The 18,566-nt window shown below is 40.5% G+C and overlaps 1 protein-coding gene across 1 annotated transcript; it reads right to left on the bottom strand.

Annotated features, from left to right (window-relative positions):
- Positions 1-12,137: 12,137 nt before the first annotated feature.
- On the bottom strand, positions 12,138-17,761 carry LOC118855987 (olfactory receptor 56-like; the record flags this gene model as incomplete). The annotated part of the gene is made up of 2 exons (XM_036766037.1): positions 16,831-17,761; positions 12,138-12,157 (listed from the first exon to the last, which is right to left on the bottom strand). Coding segments are annotated over exons 1-2 (951 nt in total), but the record flags the coding sequence as incomplete, so codon positions are not given.
- Positions 17,762-18,566: the final 805 nt, after the last annotated feature.

Raw genomic sequence — 18,566 nt, 5'->3', positions numbered from 1 at the left:
GGCACAGGGTGAGTTGAATATGAAGGGATGATATCTAAAAAATCAAATTAAGGGATGAGAGAGAAATATATTGAGAGAGGGAGAAAGGGGTAAATTATCTCGCATAAAAGTGGCAAGAAAATGCAGTTCTGTAGGAAGGGAAGAGGGGCAGGTGGGGGGAAATGAGTGAATCTTGCCCTCATCGGATTTGACCTGAGGAAGGAATAACATACATAGTCAATTGGGTTTCTTACCCCACAGGAAAGAAGGAGGAAGAAGACAAAAAAGGGAGGATGATAGAAGGGAGGGCAGATAAGGGGAGGAGATAATCAAAAACAAAGACTTTCAAAAAGGGACGGGGTCGAGGGAGAAAATTCAGTAAAGGGGGATAAGTTAGGAAGGAGCAAAATATAGTTAGTCTTTCACAACGTGAGTATTGTGGAAGGGTTTTACATAATGATACGCATGTGGCCTATGTTGAATTGCTTGCCTTCTTAGGGAGGGTGGGTGGGAAGGGAAGAGGGGAGAGAATTTGGAACTCAAATTTTTAAAAACAGACATTCAAAAACAAAAAAAAAAGGTTTTATACACAACTAGGAAATAAGATACACAGGCAATGGGGCATAGAAATTTATCTTGCCCTACAAGAGAGTAAGGGAAAACAGGATGGGAGGGAAGTGGGGTAACAGAAGGGAGGGCTGACTGGGGAACAAGGCAACCAGAATATATGCCATCTTGGAGGGGGAGAGGGTAGAAGTGAGGAGAAAATTTGTAATTCAAACTCTTGTGAAAATCAATGCTGAAAACTTAATATATTAAATAAATTTTTAGAAAAAGAGTGAAGGACAATCACCACCATGTATGTGGCCATAGGATAATCCCTTAACCTCTCTGTGCCTAAGATTCTTCATCTATAAAATGAAGTTAGGCTAAATGGCCTCTAAGGTACCTTCAAATTTAGCATCGATAATCCTATGATCTGCTATGTCATAACCCATCATACAGTAGCCTTTAGGATATAAGACCAAACTTACGTATAGAAGGCTGAAAGTGTATTGAGTGGGAGTCAAGAGACATAGAACCCAGGCTCTGCCACTAACTAGCTGTATGCCCTTCAGCAAGTACCTTCTCCTCACTAGACACTATTTGCTTCCCTCCCGCCCCTATTTTTCTGTAGAATGGGGGTACTGCATATAATTGATCCTTAAGGTTTCTTTCAGCTCCAACATTTGGAACCTGTGGTTCAAAGCAACTTTGGACTCAGAGACCCCAACTTAACCCTAGAGAATTTTCAGTAATTAATACTAAATCAAATTACTAAATTCTGAATAAAACTTTTATTAAAACCAAAAAAAAGAAGCTTATCGCTTAGTCAGTAGTCTAGGTGAAAAACAATAAGGTTCTGAATTAGGATTATGTCAATGGGATTAAAAGAGAGGGCAAAGAAATAAATTAACATAGCATTCAATTAAATTATTGGTGATTGATTAATCAGTTATACATTTTCTAGATAATACTGTTGTGTCCAGCGAATATTTTAAAGCTTATTAGTGTACTGTTGGTGTCTTATAAATGTAGTGTTGGTGTCTGGCCATTCTGGAAAACAATTTGGAACTATCCCCCCCAAATTATCAGACTGTGCATGCCTTTTGACCCAATGATACCATTACACTAGGTCTATAGCCCAATGAGATCAAAGAAGGACCCATATGCACAAAATACTTAAAACAGCTCTTTTAGTGGTACCAAAGAATTGGAAACTGAGAGTGGTCCCCAAGAAGGAGGAACAGCTGAACAAGTTATGGTATATGATGTGATGGAATATTACTGTTCTGGAAGACATGATGAAGGATTAAGATTTCAGAGAATTTTGGAAAGACTTGTATGAACTAATACAGAATGAAGTGAACAGAACCAGGAAGACAATTTATGCAATCACAATATTGTGAAAACAGACTGTGAACAACTTAAAAACTCTGATGAACCCCTATTCCAGAGGACTTATGAAGAAATCTGATAGAGAAAGGGGATTCATTCACATTGCAAATTGAGACATATTTTTTGGATTTGGACAAGATGGAATTTGTTTTCCCTGACTACACATAGTTGTTACGAGGTGGAAAAAACTCCCAAGGGACTTAACTCAGTTGAAATTCAGGGATCTCCCTGCTAAAACATTTATTAAGGTATATTTCAAAAATGAGCTTGGAAATAGGCAAATAGATGAGAGGAGATATTTTGTAGCAGGCGGATTTTTGGACCTCCTTAAACGTCTCTATATCAAGAGGTGCTTTATGCAATTTATTCTTCCTACATGCCTGGCTGGCCGTGAGCAGCTAGGGATTAAGTTAATAAACACTGAAGCAGGAGGGAGTGAAGGTAAAAGTCTGAAAGAATTTGCTTTCTGAGATGCGAGTCAATGGATCTTCATGAGAAAAGAGGCAGAAAAGTTGAAGCATTTATCTATAGATGCCTTAACTGTCTGCCCTGGAGGCTGGAAGAAGGAATGGTCTGTTGGAGGGAAATCAGTAGATGCCCCCAATAGATCCAAGTTGCTAAGAATTTGGCACATGTGTCCATGAGGCAGGCAAGAAGTGGAAGGGGCACAATGCAGACTTAACAGCGGCTCCTGCAACATCAGACAACCAACCATTCCACACTGGGAGTCAGACTAGCCCTTCAACTTTCCCTAAAGGACAAAACACTGTCTGGAAAGATCAGATCAGAGCTCTCTCTGCAGGGAAGAGAAAAGGGAAGAATTGATCTGAGTGGACATGGAAGATATACATGGAGAACATCCATCAGCAAAGTGAAGAAAGTGAGGGAGGACACTTACTTACCCACAGACACCCAGGCTGGTGAAACTGGCTTGGACTTTGAACCTAAGAGTGATGATTTGGTGATTCTCAATATCTTTCCTGTTTCACACCTCTCCCCTCCCCCATTTGCTCTCCTCTCATCCCAATGTCCAAAGGGATCTAAACTAGTCCATAAAAAGCTCTGTGACAGGCTCTTACAAAGGGAGATGGACTAATGTTTTTCCATTTCCTTAAAGGAAATGGGTCTGAAACTGAAGCAGAAGGTACTGAGATTAAACTGATAAAGGAACTTCCCAGTAGGTAAGGTTGTTGCCTGAGTGGCCTGTGAAGTACCAATTTCTCCCCTGGTCTGTAAACTCAGCAGAGATTCTGGGGTTTCTTGTTTTATTCTAATTTTTGAGATGGTTAAAACATGCTCCCATCAAGAGGCAGAGGAAGGAACACAACCTTTTATGGACCTTCATCCAGGGTTTAGATGAAATTAAGGAAATCAACTGGAGATGTTTGAGCAGAGAAGAAAATGGATTTTATCAATGTACATGGTGAGGTGGGGGAGAAGTAAATCTTCCCTTTCAAATTTTAGCAAGAAATCACAGAAGAAGAAAGAACAGGGCTTGAGGGAGCAGAGAGAAGAACCAATCAAGTCCTGTCAGCAGGGGAAGTTTGTGGGAATGGACTAGGGTCAAGAAGGGAGCTCAGACTAAACATCAGACAAAAAAAAATTGGCCTCTCACCTGTAAGAAAGATAACCTCCCTTGACAGAGCAGAGAATTCAGAATGGGTGGAGGATTTAAATTCTCAGCACCACCCCCCCATCCCACTGTTTTCAAACTTACCTCTGCCTAAACATCCTGGGGGACCACCCCCTCCCATTCCAAGTCACTACCATCATCCCCTGCTTCTAGTAATCAATCCTCACAGGGAGAAGAACCTTTTCAGAAGTTTTCAGTTCATCCCAGTGCCAACAAACAACTCCTTCCCTGAGGAACAGGTGGCTGGAAAATGAGTGTTTCTTTGCAAAGGTCTTGGGGAAAAGTTGACCTCACACCAGCCTCTAAGGCACAGGGGAAGGACAAATAATGGAAAGTGTCTATCAGCTAATTAATACTGTAAGTAACAATGCCTGCCAAAGTGCTCAGTACTGAGTGAATTTGTAAGTAATGGTTTCCAAACTTTTTTAACAATGTCTCCCTTTTTTACTGCTTATTTTTAATATTTATTTGTCTCCCCCAACTTTCCATAAAAAAACTTTCCTACTTTACTATTTATTTTATTTAAATATAATTTGAAGTTTTTAACAATTTTTATAGTACAAAGAAATCTGAGACATGTAATAAAAATACTTGTAATAATCAGAAATTCCCAAATGAAAATGTATTATTATATTAAACATTATTATTATTCATTCTATAATAAAATATACCTTATTAAATATTTAACAGTTTCCACTATCTATTTTATCACATCCTTTTAAAAGATCAATCAATAATCTAAAAGCAAAAGATTAAAAAGAAGGTGGTTCATCTAATAGCATTTCTGGTACAATGGTCTCTCAAATTTCACAATATAAGAGAATGTAGAAATATGATAATAACACAAACAATGTCTAATGTACTAATACCAAACTAGGTAGAGTCAAAACAGAGAAAGAAAATTATAGACCAATTTCCCTAATGAATATTGATGCAAAAATTTTAAATAAAATATTAGCAAATAGATTACAGCAATGTATCACCAGAATAATACACTATGAGCAGGTAGGATTTATTCCCGGAATGCAAGGCTGGTTCAATATTAGGAAAATGATTAGAACAATTGACCATATCAACAAAAAAACTAGCAGAAACCATATAATCATCTCAATAGATGCAGAAAAAGCCTTTGACAAAATACAACACCCATTCCTATTAAAAACACTAGAAAGCATAGGAATAAATGGAGCCTTCCTTAAAATTATAAATATCATCTACCTAAAACCATCAACAAGCATTATTTGTAGTAGGGATAAGCTAGATGCATTCCCAATAAGATCAGGGGTGAAACAAGGATGTCCATTATCACCCCTATTATTCAATTTGGTACTAGAAACATTAGCTGTAGCAATAAGAGAAAAAAAAAAAGAAATTGAAGGAATTAGAATAGGCAAAGAAGAAGCTAAGTTATCACTTTTTGCAGATGATATGATGATTTACTTAGAGAATCCTAGAGAATCAAGTAAAAAACTACTTGAAATAATAAACAACTTTAGCAAAGTGGCAGGATATAAAATAAACCCACATAAATCCTCAGCATTCCTATACATTACTAACAAAGCCCAACAGCAAGAGACAGAAAGAGAAATTCCATTCAAAGTTACTGTAGATACTATAAAATATTTGGGAGTCTACCTGCCAAGACAAACCCAGGGCCTATATGAACATAATTATGAAACACTTTTCACACAAATAAAGTCAGATCTAAATAAATGGAAAAATATCAGTTGCTCATGGTTAGGCCGAGCTAATATAACAAAAATGACAATTTTACCTAAATTAATCTATCTATTCAGTGCCATACCCATCGAACTACCAAAAATTATTTTACAGAGCTGGATAAAATAATAGCAAAATTCATCTGAAATCATGATTGCACTTCATTCAAAAAAATAAGTCTAGGACTTCCTGTGACAGGTGGGTTAGGGTAGCCCCTCTCCACCCAGTACAAGGCCTATTGCTTCCCTGTGGCAGCTAGAGTAGAGGGAATCAGCTCACTGAGCTTGTGCCTGGGCCTTTTCTGCTTTGTGTTTCTTTGCCTGATCATTGGTGACAGAAGATCAATCTTGAGATGAACACAGTTCCAGTATTGGAAGCAACCTTGTGAGTTTGATTTCATCATCCTGGGTTCTACATTGATGCTGACTGCAATTCAGTCATTCTTGTAAGTCAGTCAATAAGCATTTATTAAGCACCTACTATGTGTGAGGCATTGTGCTAAGTGCTAAGGATACAAAAAAAAGGCCAAATATAGCCCCTGCCCCCAAGGAGCTCACAACCCAATGGGGGAAGATAATGTACCTTCACCTTTCACATGCTCCTTCACTTCACGACCATTTTTCTGAAAATCAATGGAGGATGAAGGGGGCTGTTGAAGTTTCACTGATGAATGGTGCCCTGGGCCACCCTTAAGTGGAAGACCTGGGAGAGTTCATTGATGTCCACTCCCTTCCCTCTCCAATCAAAGTGGGGGAAGGGTTCCAGGGGCAAGGTGGTATTGAGGAAGAGTGAGCTTCAGAGCTGATTCCCTCTTTTAGGAAGATGAGTTTCTGGGGAGACTGATGAAGTCCAAGAGCAGCCAGGTGGGAAATGATGAGGTGGCTGCCCTGGGCCCCCTCATTAAGTGGAGGACCTTATAGAAGACAACCACTTCAAGCCCTGACCTGGCTGGCAGCAAGGCATGAATTTGGAGATTATTTGGGCACTGCAGAGCTGAGGTGGAATGTGCCATTCAGCATTCCTGCAAACTGTTTTACATTCCAATTTTAAAATCTTAACCTCTTGGTATAATGATAAGTTGTTACTGCCACTTGTTTCAGTTATTTACATTTCTTTCTAAGCTCAGTGAGTATAACAGTAATTATTGTCACCTTTTTTTTATTAATGCCCAAGTGCACAATTTTTTGTTTTAAGTATTCCTTTTCGCATGTAGGAAATAAATGGTGGTTGTGGTGGGTGTAGTAGTAGTAGTGGTGGTGGTGGTGGTGGTGGTAGCAGCAGCAGCAGCAGCTAGCATTTATGTAGTGCTTTAAAGTTTACAAAGTGGTTTACAAATATTATCTAATTTTATCCTTACAAAAACCCTAGGAGGTGGGTGGTATTATCATCTCCAATTTACAGATGTGAAAACTAAGACAGACAGAGGTACCATATTTGATTCATGTCATACAATGAGTAACTAACTTTCTAACTTGTGGAAACCCTAGCCATGAGCAAAACTTGAGCTTTAAGTAATTTTCCCCCTGGGGTTCTGAGCTGGGGGTGAGGGGGTAAGAAAGGGAGTTTGAACCTTCTTGAGATGGTTCAGACATGAACACAATCCAGACCACATGTTTGGATCCTGAGCAGATGGGGCCCTTACTTGTGAGAGAGAGAGTGCAGCACTACAGCCCTCCTTCACCCAACGGACTTGTTCGATTTGTATACAGAGGATGAGTCTTTGCCTACATGAACAGCTTGGGATCACTAAAGAAGCTTTGCAATTTTCTAAACACAGTCTAGTTTGCTGTCCTTCTCTTGTTTAATTCTTGGTCCAGCTCATTGTCCAGCTGTACTCCCTGTCCCAAATAGACATGCTAAGGGACAGATGGAACCACAAATTGTCCACGCATGTGCATGTTATAATTTGGACGATAGACATTCTTCATCTACTTGGTCTTGCCTGTATCAAGCCAAATTGTTTTGAATAAAGACAGATACATTCCAGTATGCCCTCAGTGTTCCAGGCTTGATGAAATGAACACAATGTCATCCACAAACAGGAACATCTGAAGAACCTCTTCATCCACAGGGAATCCCTCCTCAGCTTATACTCTGTACTGGGTCTCCCCTCCCCAGCTCATCAGCAACCCTTATTTGTTCTATTGGATTGAAAGTTTTGAATCTGGTCTAACATCATCATTTTATGGAGGCTAAGGGTTTGGTGTCTTCACCAGGATCACATAGACCATAAGTAGCAGAATCAGAATTTAAATCCAGGTTCTCTGACTAGTAATGCACTGTTTTCTCATTATGCCATGCTGTGTCTTCTGGGTATGTTATAGATGGAGTACTTACACGCTGGAGTGTCCAGATCCTTCTTTAAGGGACCCTTTGGCTAAGGGAATAAAACAACATGCTATAATTATTGGAGGACTGATTGAAGAAACTGGCGATATTTAGCCTGAAGAAGAGAAGGCTTGGTTGGGAGGGGAACATGATATACTAATATACTGAATTAGAATGATTCATGCAGCCAGTATGGTAAGGGGGGCATGGGAGAATAAGTTGAAGGAACTAGGGCTGTTCAGCTTACAGAAAAAAAGACAGAATTGGACTTGTTGATAATATCTGTCTTCAGATAGTTGAAGGTCTATCAGGTGGTTCTAATGGCTAGCAGGAGCTCAGGAGTGAGTCCAGGGCTCTCTGGCCTCCAGAACTGAGGGCCTCAGGCATTGACACTGTCGCTGTGGTAACTACATGCAAGGTGAACTTTCCAGGTGGGCTACCACAGCACCACCTGCAGTCATCCTCTCACCTCCCACTTGGGGTCTCAAGTGGACCTGGGAGGCCCAGTTTGACACTTTTCTCGCCTTTCTCTCAGGGGTACCCCTCTATCAATCTCAGACACTTCTTTGGGTTTCGTGTATGCCTTGCAAGGCTTAGGGGAGATGACATCAACACTCTCCCAGGCTAGGGGACCTTACTCTTAGGCTAGCTTGGCTCAGCCAAAAGAAAAAGTCTCCTGTGTTTTTGTTTGTTGGTTTGTTTCATTTTTGTTTTAAACAAATGGCATCCTTTCCTTTGTTATCTTTCTCAGTTCAGTCATTAACACAGCAAAGAGCCCAGGTTTGTTGACCAGTAAGTTTCATTTTATTTTCAATGGCTTAGAAACCAAAACATTTAGGAAACAGAACAAAACTTCCAAATCCAACTGCCTCTCAAAAAGCCTAGAAGAGAAAGAGGAACTCCAGGAGAAACTGTAGAAACAGGGAACTGGCTCTCCAGCCCCTCCTTCTGTGAACCAGGAAGCCAGTCATTTTGGTTTGCTTTGGCCAGGGGAAGGGGGTGGGGAAGGAGTGGGGAATGGTCATTGAGGGAGACTTGGTGTGGCTGTTTCTGCACTCTACTGCCTCAGTTACTGGCTCCTGTTACCTAGGTAACTGTTGATGGATCTTTCAACATTTTGAAGCTCACAAGGTTGCAATCTGGCCCATTCTGTCCCTAATATTCATTCATTTGTAACAGTGACTACCCTTCACTGCCTAAAAGTCAGGTATGCTATATTTCACTCTTCCCCTCCAGGCTTCTCTGGTACCCTTAAGGAGATTAGGGATACTTAGGGATGTCTTTCTGTCATTGGCTCCAGGCCCCACTGATGGTGTTCCCCAAATTGTACAGGTGGTTCCCCTGTACCACAGTTCATATTAACCATTTAACAGCTGGATTAGCTTCTACAAAGGAATATTTACTTCAAAGATGTAATAACAAATATATGCACTCCTCATCATATGGCACATAACTCTCTCCCCTATCACTTAATATTTTGGTGGGGAATTAGGTGATAATCATTTAATATCAATTTAATAACCTCAATAAGTGCCCCAGCCTGAACTAATCAACCAGAAGAAAAGCCTGGACCTAACAGCTTCTTTGTTCTCTGAGTAAACTCAGAGAATATCTCTTCTTATGTCAACAAGCCCAGATGGGGTTGGCTGAAGAGCATTCTTTCCTCTGTCTGTGGCCATTAAGGATGAGACCCTTAACCTGAGACACTATCTTGAATAACGGGACTTTTTCTTATCTCAGTATTTTGTAGACGTATACTACGTTATGGTATGTTAATGATAAAGAAAATACGGATGTCCTGGATCGTAATTTCAATTTGACATTTTGTCAACTCTCTTATCTTATTGTATTTACCACCTATCCAATTAAGAAATTCCTTTCTTATACAGTGATTAAACATACATGGGGATCATAAATTTTGAGTGACACAGACATCTGAGTTAGGACTGTCCTGAAATGTATTCTTAAGCCCTCTCATTCTTTTGTTCAGACAGTCAGATTTCATCTGGCTTCATACATGTATCTATGCTGCTAGCTTTAAGGAAATAAGCAATATAAATTTACATATCATTTATCCTGTTTGCCTCCTTTAACCAAACTTTCAGGTTGACATAGGTTTACAGTTAGCTCAGTTACTGTATAGCACAGTGCCAAGTTCCAAATCTATGGAACTCTTCAGAATTCTAGTAAAGGGGGCAGCTAGGTGGCACAGTGAGTAGAGCACCAGCCCTGCAGTCAGGAGGACCTGAGTTCAGATCTGGCCTCAGACCCTTCACACTTACTAGCTGTGCGACCTTGGGCAAGTCGCTTAACCCCAATTGCCCTGCCTTGCCCCCTCCAAAATAAAAACTAAAAAAAAGAAGTCTAGTGAAGCCTTAGAATAATGTTTTTTATGCCCCCTCCAAAATAAAAACTAAAAAAAAGAAGTCTAGTGAAGCCTTAGAATAATGTTTTTTAAAGTATAAAATTTTTAAAATAGGATTACAAAAAACCCAATTATATTGAAATATGGTTACCAAAATATTAGAAATTCGTGAACCCCCAGGTTAAGAATCTTCTGAGTTCAGTTAACTTTAAAATTTAGTCCTTTTCATCTTTTTGGTTCATACCTTTTCCTTTCTGTTAACCCAAAGTTCAGTTTACTTTTTAAATAATAGCCCATGAACAAGAAAGTATATTTCATCAGTATTTTTATAAGTGTACTTACATAGTTTTTTGTGTTTCTGCTGCAGGATTGCAAGGTGTTTGCAAGTCAGATATTCTGTTCAGCAATATTATTTTCTTTTTTTTTTTCCAGGAATGCCTCTTTTGTCAAAAATCCATTTTGATTTATTGTTATTCTCAGATTCGTAGGACATTTTAATGGGGCTGTAATTTGAGCTCCTATGTTTTTTTGCAATATCTTATGCCAGTCTCTTTATTTTTTCTGACTGATTAGTAGTCCTGTGTCATTCAAGTTGGCCTTTCTTCATATTTTAAGCTCTTTCTCTTGAATGTTTGCAAAATGTATTGTTTATTATTGAAATTGAGAAATTTAATTTTCACATGCCTTGGTGTTTCAAGTGTGGATTTGTGTTCTTGTGGCAATCTGTGATTTTGATTCATCATTGCTTTCTTTATTCAAAAGTTCTGGACAGTTTTCTGCCATTATTTCCTTCAGTATAGTATTCAAGTTTACAGATAGATAGTTATAGATATATCTATATCTATAGTGATATCTATTTATGTAATATGTTATATATAAATAAAATGTTATATGTGTATATATACATTATATATTTATTTACACACATATATTTATGAGCTATACGGGCAGCTAGGTGATTCAGTGGATAGAGTTCCAGGCCTGCAATCAGGAAGATCTGAGTTCAAATCTGGCCTCAGACACTTACTAATTGTGTGATTTTGGGCAAGTAACTTAACCCTGTTTCCTCATCTATAAAATGAGATGAAGAAGGAAATGACAAACCACTTCAGTGTCTTCACCAAGAAAACCCCAAATGGGGTCATGAAGAGTTGGACTCAACAACATACATACATATGAAATATATAGATATAGTTCTTCGGGGAAACCTCTGATCTTTAAGCTATCTTTGTACATCCTGTCTTCAGAGTCAGTTGTTTTGGTTTGTATAGACTTCACTTGTTCTTTTAATGCTACTGCCTTTTGCTTTCATTCTGGCAAATTTTCTTCCACTTCTGAACTTTTGTTTTTTTCCAAATCTGTTCTTTTCTCTTTCAAAGCATCTATTTCTTTGCAGAATGCATCCATCATGGTTTTTAGGTTTTGTGTTTGGAGGATTGTTTTTTCATTCTGTGTTTAGAGATCTGTTATCAGATCTAATTTCATACCTAATATTTTCTTCCAGCAATTTTTTTTCTCTTTTGGACCATTTTGTAGTTGCTTATTAATGTTCTTTATCTGCAGAATTATCTTTTTGATCAAGGAATCTTAATTCATTGTCATTCTTAGCATAATACTTATTCATAGTATTTTGACTTCTCTTTCAATTTTTACTTTTCTTTATTGTCTTTATGTTGGTTCATTTATTTGTGAGTTAGATTACTACTCAGGCTTTCTCCCTTGACTCTCTTATTTCCAAGTCACTTTTCTCTGATTTCCGTTGACACTCTGTGTTGATAAGCAAAATGGGCTCCTTAGCACTTAGTTCAACCAAGTGCCCTTGAATAGTTGGCCTTTGTCTCCTTTGAGTAATTCAGTGTATTTAATTGAGCCTTACTAGGAGCTAAGCCCCAGGCCCAAACCCCTATTAGGTGTGGAACCTATGTGGGTGTGGATTGATGACTGGGGTGGGGCCCAAGGTGGGGCTGGCTAAGGGAAGGTGCTAACCCCTATTAGGTGTTAACCTAACCTATGTGGATGTGAACCCCCCAGGGTCCTGAGGGGAGGAGCTAACTCAAGAACCAATCATAGCAGCCTAAGTTCTGATCATTCAGATGACGTTTGATGACGTCTGAAGCCCCATAAAAAGAGAGGACAGGGCCATTTGTGCAGGGCTCTCACTCGTGATGGTGTGCTGATGCAGAGACTCTGGGCAGCTGTAGCTAAGGAGCCCTCCAGCTTGTAAACCCAGATGCTGAGACCTTGTTGAACTCTGTTAACTATGTATTGGGATTTGAATCAGACAAGGTCTGTCTGTTGATGTTTGTACTTTGTATTTGTTCTGAAGTTCAGTGTGCTGGCTTTTTTCCCTGAACTAAGTGAATGATATTTGTATGCTGAATTAAAGTAAGCTTGTCAACCCCTTCACCTTGCTTTCCTTAGTTAAGCAGATCAAAAGAACCTGTGCTGTCGGCAGCTTTCTGGGTGCTGGCTGTGGGTGGATCTTACACCCCCACAGAAGATGCTAGCCGGATTGTCGAAACACTCTTTGGCTCCTCTCCCTTCCATTACTGCTAGATGTCCTCAGATTCCTCCACTTACCTCTTTGAGGGCCCACTAGAGGTCCTGGTCCAGAGTAAACTTTCATGGATAGAGAGTAATAGTCCCACCTGGATTTCGAATCTCCTTTCCTTTACACACTACCATGCACTGTAACTTAAACTGTCTTTATCTTCTGCTCATAATCCTCCAGTTTCTCCCTCTTGTGACTTGGCAGAATGAGTGCTTTCTTCCTCTTTCGTGGTGAGGGGGCTTCAGGCTGAGTCTATACTGGGGGTGGGGGGAGGACAGGGACCCTCACAACAATCCATGATGCATAAATCTGAGGGATTATTTGCAATTACTGTGTCTGGCATGCAGAGTGGTTTGGAGGAAAAGGATGCAGAATGGGAGCTCTAAGCATTTTAAGCTCCTTTACCCTACTTTCCCCACATCACAAACTGTTCTCTTTCTATGACTTCTGCATATATAAAATAAATGCCAAGTAATTTTGGAATAGGAGAGACCACTAAGACCTGGAGAGATTGGGAAAAAGTCTCATTTTAGAAGGTGCGACGTGGCACTTGATCTGAGCCTTGAAGAGAGGCAGGGATTCTAAGAGGCAGCAGTAAAGTGAAGGGGCTTTTCAGTTCAGAAGGGCTGTGCAAAGCCCCAGAGGTAGTAATGTCACATTCAGGGAAGAGCAAGTAAACATGCAGGGTGCAGAAGGGTAATGATGTGATATCAGTGCAGAAAGATTGTCTGGGGTGAGATTATAAATGCAAAAATGCCCAAGAGAGGAGCTCACACCTTATACCACAGGCAATAATCAGCCTCTAAAGCTTCTTGAGTAGGGACATGGCACAGTCAGATCTATGCCTTCCAACTATAACTCAACTGCCGTTTGGAGGATAGATCAGAGAATGAAGAGTCTTGAAGAAGGGAGAATAAATCAGAGTTCCTTGCAATAGTGCAGGGAAGAGGTAATGAGGGCCTGAATAGAGGAGCAGCCCTGTGAATAGAGAGAAGGGGATGGACACAAGATACATTGTGGATTTAAAATCAAAAGGACTTGGAATATGTGGATTGGTTAGGAAGAGTGTGATGCCAATCAGTGCTTAAAGATCTTTCCTGCCCATTCAATAGACCTCAGGTGGGGCCAGTCAAGGGAGCCTTGCTTAGAGGTTTGTTTGTAGACAGGCCTAGACCCTTTACTTACTGGGTGTTAAGCCCCAGGCCTACACCCTTTACTTACTTACTAAGTGCCAGGCCTACACCCTTTCACTGATTGGGCATGAAGCCCTCAAGCCCTAAAAAGAATAGATATACCGAGAAGGTAGCCATTGTAAGATTAGAATCCAGACTTCAGCCCAAGGAGGAGAAGTAAGAACTCCAAGATGACAGAGTTGTAGAGAGTGCAGAGCAGAGAGTAAAAACCAGGAAGCTTCAGAGACCAGAGAACTGAGGTGGGAGAGAACAAAGGCAAGCAGACAGTTTGGATTCTGAGTGTCTACAGGGAAGCCCCAGCAGGGGGAAGGTCACAGGATGACTGAGTTTCTTGCTGTAATACTGCATTATAATCTCCTTGTTGTTACATTGAGGTGAATTTACTGGTTTTGGAGTACAATTACTGCTATATCAAATTGGGGTTATTGGTTCTGGGATTTGGTCCTCTAGTGTCTAAATAAATGTTATACTTCCCCGGTCCTTCTACCTAGAGAATCTCTTATACTTTGTGATTCCAAACTGTACAGGCATGTTCTTGGTCATCTTCAAGGTCATAAATCTTGCCTTACTGATACACAGAATGAAAAGTTGAGGATGACCATGAGGTTTGTTGATGTTCAATCAATTCTTCATGACCTCATTTGGGGTTTTCTTGGCAGAGATACTAGAGTGGTTTGCCATTTCCTTCTCCAGCTTATTTTACAAAGTAGGAAACTGAGGCAAATAGGATTAAGTGAATTTCCTAGGGTCGCAGTGTTAGTGAGTGTCCATGGTCAGATTTGAACTCAGGTGTCCCTGACTTCAGGCTTAGCACTCTATGCCACCTAGATGCCCTAAATATGAGGTTTGTTCCCTTCTAAACCTGCATGATGGTACTTCGCTCAAAAAAGAAGAAACTTTTCAGAAAGTATGTGGTTAGGAGAAAAGATAAAATAATTCTTTTGTGGACAGGTTGCATTGAGATGACTATGGGATATGCTGATAAAGATGTTCAGCAGGTACTTGGTGATATGGAACTGGAATTCAGGGTAGAGATGTTGGTCTGAGGTGTACATTTGGGACTTAGCTGCATAGAAGGGATAATTAAACCCGTGGAAATTGATAAAATCACCAAGAAAGAGAGTATAAGAGATCAAAGAATGGGGCCTAGGATAGATCCTTAACATACAATGTGTGTGTGTGTGTGTGTGTACTATAAGGGGAGGAACACAGATAATGACCCATCAAAAGAAATTGAAGGGTGACCAGACAAGTGGGAGAAAGACCAGGAGAGAGCATTGTCATGAAAATCCAGGGAAGAGAGACTATCCAGGGCTAGTGGTTGGTCCACAGCATAAAAGTACAGAGGTTTAACACCCAAGACATTTAATTGTTATTACATACCTGTGCCAACTGAATCTAATCCAACCAGCATTTATTAAGTACTACTATGTGCAAAGCACTTGCTAGGGGGGAGGTGGGGAGTGGTTACAAAAACAAAACAAAACAAATCTCTGTCTTCAAGGTTGAAATATATGATCCTCTCAAGGAATGGAAAGATCACTTAAGAAAGAAACTCAGCATAATGTCACTTCATGAATGGGGTTTAAGGTTTGCCCAGAGAACAATGCAAATGATTCTCCTCTGTGACATCCACTGCTTCTGAGAATAATAGCCCTGAAAGGTCACTCTGAAGCAGAGGACCTACAAAACCACTTGAAAAATTGGTTAGGCAATGCCATTATCACAGAGAACTGGGAAGATCAGGCCTACCACCAGTGAATTAAAGTAGAATACTAATATAGGTTCCTGCGAGGTCAAGATGCTCCAGACCAAGCCTGCACAACATATGGCCTGCAAGCTGCTTACAGCTGCCAAAAAATTTCCAGTGGCCCTTGAAAAATGTAGGGTTGCCACTGCGCACTCTCTCCTGTTTGTCATGTGACTCAGCAAGAAATCATCATCAGTCTGTCCCTAGTCTAACCTGTCAGTGGCCCTGAAGAAGTTCAGCCTATTTTAATTTTGACCCCTACCTACTGCTAACTTGTGCAGGTCTGCCCTGGATTATCAGTTGGGCATTGGTTCACATTAGACCTAAATAACACACACTATTATCTCCCCCTTCCCTATTCTCTGTCCTCAAGGAAGACAAAGATCCTTTGAATTTGTACAAATCCCACCCAAGAATTTGGTTTTCCATAACTCACAAGGAAAGAGAAGGACAAAATGAATTACTTACATATATTAGTCCACCTGAATGATCTGATCACATTTGGGGAGAAATTGAAAGAATGTAAGGAGAGCCTCCTAAGGATGAAGTATAAGGTTAACTGAAGACTTCTGGGTTAAAGCTGGCAATTGACAAGTATTAGTTTTGCTGGATATTTGTCAGATCAGAAAGCCACATAGACACTCAAACAGCCCACTGTCCTCTATTCCAAGAGGCATCAAGTTGGATACCACCAGTAAGATTTAAGTAGTTTCCTTGACAAACAATGGATTCACTGCACACTCTAAGCCAGGAAGAAGCATCATGTATACAATGTTCCTACCCCATAAGTCCCATGCACTAGACAACACAGATTTCCACAGAGAGGATGAAAGTGTTCTATAACTCTAAGTCAGCAGGAGGAGTGAATGAATCAACTGCAGGCTACACAGAGAGAGGGAGTCTGGGGAGAATTAGGAGTGAGAGCCATACCTGGGCTGCACCAATCGATAAGATAGCTCCAAAGGCTTTGCCGCACTAGGACCCTATAGGACACATCACTATACTTCTTGTCTATAAAGGAAATCAGTGAATAGGAGGGAGGGAGTACAGAGAAGTCAGGGAATAGGGCTCATAAAAGATGTATCAAACAATAACAGATGGACAGCTGATTTCAAAGATAGGTCCATATGGAGATGATCCAGTTTGTGATCCTGATAAAGGGGAAATCAAATTTGAGCATACTACTGAAAGATTCAGATCTGCAATGCTGGAGGGCATTTTCTCACAGTGAGTTCCTTCTAATAAATTCACAAACCCATTCCAGGCCAAAATACTGGTATATATGACCATTAAAATGATCAAATGTAAAAGGATTTTGTACTATAAATGACTGCGTAAATATTAGTTATTATTGTGAGTCCTGCCTCTGCCCACAGGAACACCTGCCCAGCAGCTTCTTAAGGGCCCCAGTCACTTCTTTGTTCCTTAGGCTATAGATGATAGGATTGAGCATGGGTGTGATCATGGTGTAGAAAGCAGAGACTACCTTATCTTGCTTGGAAGAGTGGTATGCCTGGGGTCTTATGTATGTGACCATGGCTGCCCCATAGAAAAGGGTGACCACAGTCATGTGGGAGGAGCAAGTGGCAAATGCCTTTTGTCTCCCCTCAGCTGAGCGCATTCGGAGAACTGCCACTAGGATCTGTAAGTAGGAGGCAGAAATAACAGAGAAAGGCAAGAGCAGCATGAGGACACAGCAAACATAGATCATGGATTCATAGAGGGAGGTATCAGCACAAGCCAGCTTGAGGATAGCAGGCACCTCACAGAAGAAGTGATCAATCTTGTTTGAGCCACAGTAGGGAAAGTGGAGAGTAAAGACAGCTTGGATTAACCCATCTACCAAACCAAAGAGCCAAGAAAAGGCCACCATGAGCCAACAGACACGATTATTCATGACCAAAGAGTACCTCAATGGATTGCTGATGGCCACATAGCGGTCATAGGCCATGAAAGCCAGCAGGAAGCACTCATCCCCCAGGAGTGTGAGGAAGAAGAGAATCTGTAGCCCACACCCTGTAAAAGTGATGTAGCCCTTGCCTGATAGGAAGTCCACAGCCATGCGAGGTACAATGGTGGAGATGAGCATGAGGTCCATTAATGAGAGCCAGCTGAGGAAGAAGTACATTGGACTGTGGAGCCGGGAATCAATGTTGATGAGAAGGATCATGAGGCCATTACCAGTCAATGCCACCAGGAACATGATCATGATGATGGAGAAGAGGAAGAAGTGGAGAGGAGTTTGAGTGAAGAGGCCCAGAAGGACAAAGTGAGTGATGAGGGTCTGGTTGCCAATCCATTCCATGATTCCAGAAGAGAGAGTGGATGCAAGGGAGGGGGAGACCTGGAAGAAGGAGATTTGGGAGGTGAATAATAGCTCATAATACTAACAGCTTGCATTTATAAATAGGTTGAAGGTTTACAAAGCACTTTACAAATGTTATCTCATTATCTCCTAATAACAACCCCGGGAAGTACTTGCTATTACAATCTTTATTCTTCTCAGGGTCACACATCTAATAAGGAGCTGAGGCTGGAATTGAACTCAGGTCTTCTGGATTCAGGTTCAGCACTCTGTACACTATACCACTCACCTGCCTTATTATTGTTACTATAAATTGATCATATTTATGTAGCATTTTAGACTTACAAAGCACTTTCCTTGCAACAACTGTGTGAGGTAAGTTTTAAAACTTGTTCAATTGTGTCCATAAAGGTTAAATAGAGACAAGGGGAAAAATCATTGCCCCTACTTAAGAAATTCTACTAAGAGATTGTCAGGGTATGAGAAAATGGCCTACCTTTGCTGTGGGACAACAAAGCTGCTTTAGCATCAAGAGAACGTGATTCTGTTTGGTTTTGACTTGTCCTCTACTACTGACTTCTTGGATTTGAGGCCACACTGCTGCCACCATGTACCTAATTCATGAGGTCTGGAGGCACTGAGGTACAGTTAGGAAAAACACTAAACTTGGAGAAGGAATATCCATGTTTCAATTTCACCTCTAAACTTTACTAGATGTATAACTTCATCTCTGAGCCTACTTAGAGACTCAGGAAGAATGGAAAGGCAAATTTTGTTTATCATGGTAAAGCAGTACATTTTTTTT

This window comes from Trichosurus vulpecula, chromosome 7, assembly GCF_011100635.1.
Source record: "Trichosurus vulpecula isolate mTriVul1 chromosome 7, mTriVul1.pri, whole genome shotgun sequence".
In the NCBI taxonomy this organism is placed as follows: Eukaryota; Metazoa; Chordata; class Mammalia; order Diprotodontia; family Phalangeridae; genus Trichosurus; species Trichosurus vulpecula.
The sequence above is the reverse complement of the archived record's forward strand: the minus strand, read 5'-3'. Positions and strand labels throughout refer to the sequence as shown.